The sequence below is a fragment of the Suillus subalutaceus genome (genome assembly GCF_016647625.1).
Source record: "Suillus subalutaceus strain FC151 chromosome Unknown DFJ58scaffold_944, whole genome shotgun sequence".
Lineage (NCBI taxonomy): Eukaryota > Fungi > Basidiomycota > Agaricomycetes > Boletales > Suillaceae > Suillus > Suillus subalutaceus.
In genome coordinates, this window is record NW_024541193.1 from 2,582 (window position 1) to 4,848 (window position 2,267).

The following is a 2,267-nucleotide window of genomic DNA, read 5'->3' on the forward strand; positions in this document are numbered from 1 at the left end:
ATGAATTTTCAATAGATGGATCGGCCAAGGTAGTTGGATATTATGTAGATGGGTGTACCAAGGTAGATATGTATCAAATAGCCGGGTATATCAAGGGTGCTTGTTATCACATAGACAGGTGGGCCCAGATATATATCATATTAGACGGGTGGGCCGACGAATTAATATTATTTTGTAGACAGGTGGGCCAAGGGAGTGGTAAAAGATGTATTATATACAGGTGGGCTGACGGGAGACATATATTGCATAGATGGGTAGGCCGACATGGGGGTATATAAGATAGACGGGTGGGCCCAGGAGAATGATAATTGTAGACATGATGGAGCTCAGCTAGTTGTATATCATCCAAATAAAAGGAGGTGATTATTCAAAGTCATCTAATGATGTGGTATGGCACGGAGCTTTGCAAAGGGGTGAAGTGGAAACTTGAGCGAAGTGTACCGAGTTCCAAGACCCGGGTCTCGACAAACGAATATGTGATGTCCAGCACACTTCCGATCATCTGGTATCTCATTGAGCAATGGATGATAATAGATCTTTGAAAGCCAACATCATCCAAGCCTACCAAATGCCAAATGCCAAGTTCCGACCACCGAAAATTGAGTGAAGTGTACCAATATCTGAGCCCCAACTATTGAATCCCGAAAATCGACCATCGAGTCCCGACTATTGAGTCCCGACTACCGAGTCATGAAACCCGACGCCTGACCATTGAATCCCGACAATCGAGTATCGAGTCCCGACCAACGAGTCCCGTATATTGAGTCCCGACCATCGAGACCCGAGACCCGACGCCCGAGACCCGAGACCTGAGATTCGAGACAAGTTCCAACTATGGTGTCCCGGGTATCAAAATCGAGTGAAGCGTACCGAGATCCGAGGCCCGGGTCTCGACAAACGAGTATCTGACATCCAACAGACTTCCAATCATGTGGTATTTCATTGAGCAATAGATGATAAGAGAAATAGATCTTTGAAAGCTCAGATCATCCAAGGCTCCCTTATCTGATCCTCTCAATCTCCACCCCCTTTAACACCAAAGTGCGGACATTCAGGATTCAGCTTCTGATCTCACAAGATCAATTCAATCATGGATGTTTCTTCCACTTCCGATGATGAAATAACCCTCTTGCGCACTTGGGCCCTGACTGTCACTCACGTGGCATGTGATTATACGGAACAGAAATTCAATGCAGAGAAGACAGGAGGAGACCCAGTTATACCTTCTCCAAACCTAGACACTGATCTGGTGATGGCTTGTGATCAATTGGTTGATCGGCTCATAAAGGCATATAAAAATCCCAGTGAGTCTTCCTGCAGATTCGGAAAATTCGTTTTATCAGTCAAATTGCTTCATCACAGTTCAGATGCCGATTGATATTGCAAGATATAGCAAATTGATCTCCCCAAAGGACACAGGGCGTAATGAAGAGAGAGAGGAAAAGTTGCTCGAGAGGTGTCCTCCTGGCCATGAGGGCACAAAGTTGATCGACATACCCGCAACAATTCTTGATGCATCCGGTGCCATCATCGCATGGTACCTCCCAGATGCCTTGACCGATGCCACCCAGGTGTGTTATATATATTGTGACTGGATGGATATTGAACATCAAATGGTACGTACAGAATAAAATTTGGGCGGCCTCGGATTTGCTAGCTCCCATGCTCGAACAAAGCATAAAGCTCGATGGGGATTTGGCGGACTAATCAACAGTGGTTCACACCAAGCTCGGAAAATGATGTCCTAAACTCCCGGATGCGTTAATTTATCTCCGGCATGGTTTCAGCAGGGGCACGAGGTAGGATCTGATGAGATGGCGATCATGGTAGTTAAACTCACCAATCCCATAGAATCAGTCCGATCCGGAGGTATCTGCATCATTGAAGGGACCATCCTCCGAGAACAATCCTCAAAGCCATTGTGAGGCCAGCAGCCATTGCCACAGCGGCACTCAGGGTGATGCATCCTGAGCAGTACTGGGCAGGGTTGCAAGCCTTTGCGAGCCTCGGAGAAAAGGCACAAAGCAAGGGAACTGCCGAAGATATCAGAGACTCTCCAGTACTGGGCAACGGTGTTTAACAGCCTCACCGTCATATGCAATCGGGAAACCCCGAATCATCGAGACCCCTCATCGATTTCCAAATGCTTCGATATTCTCACTAGCGTGGGGAATTATTCTAATGCTTGGATGAGTATGCCAAGCCTGCAGCTGGAGTTAAGGTACGATCCGGGGTGCATGATTGCATTTTCGGGAAGGATTGTCAGA

The 2,267-nt window shown here is 47.0% G+C and overlaps 2 protein-coding genes across 2 annotated transcripts; both read left to right on the forward strand.

Moving 5' to 3' along the window:
* Positions 1-1,090: 1,090 nt before the first annotated feature.
* Positions 1,091-1,707, forward strand: DFJ58DRAFT_740197 (uncharacterized protein; the record flags this gene model as incomplete). Its single annotated transcript, XM_041387080.1, has 3 exons — positions 1,091-1,304; positions 1,363-1,571; positions 1,627-1,707. 3 exons carry the CDS (start codon positions 1,091-1,093, stop codon positions 1,705-1,707), a joined length of 504 nt encoding a protein of 167 aa, XP_041234539.1.
* A 335-nt stretch (positions 1,708-2,042) lies between these two features.
* On the forward strand, positions 2,043-2,267 carry DFJ58DRAFT_640821 (uncharacterized protein; the record flags this gene model as incomplete). The annotated part of the gene is made up of 1 exon (XM_041381345.1): positions 2,043-2,267. A coding segment is annotated over one exon (225 nt), but the record flags the coding sequence as incomplete, so codon positions are not given.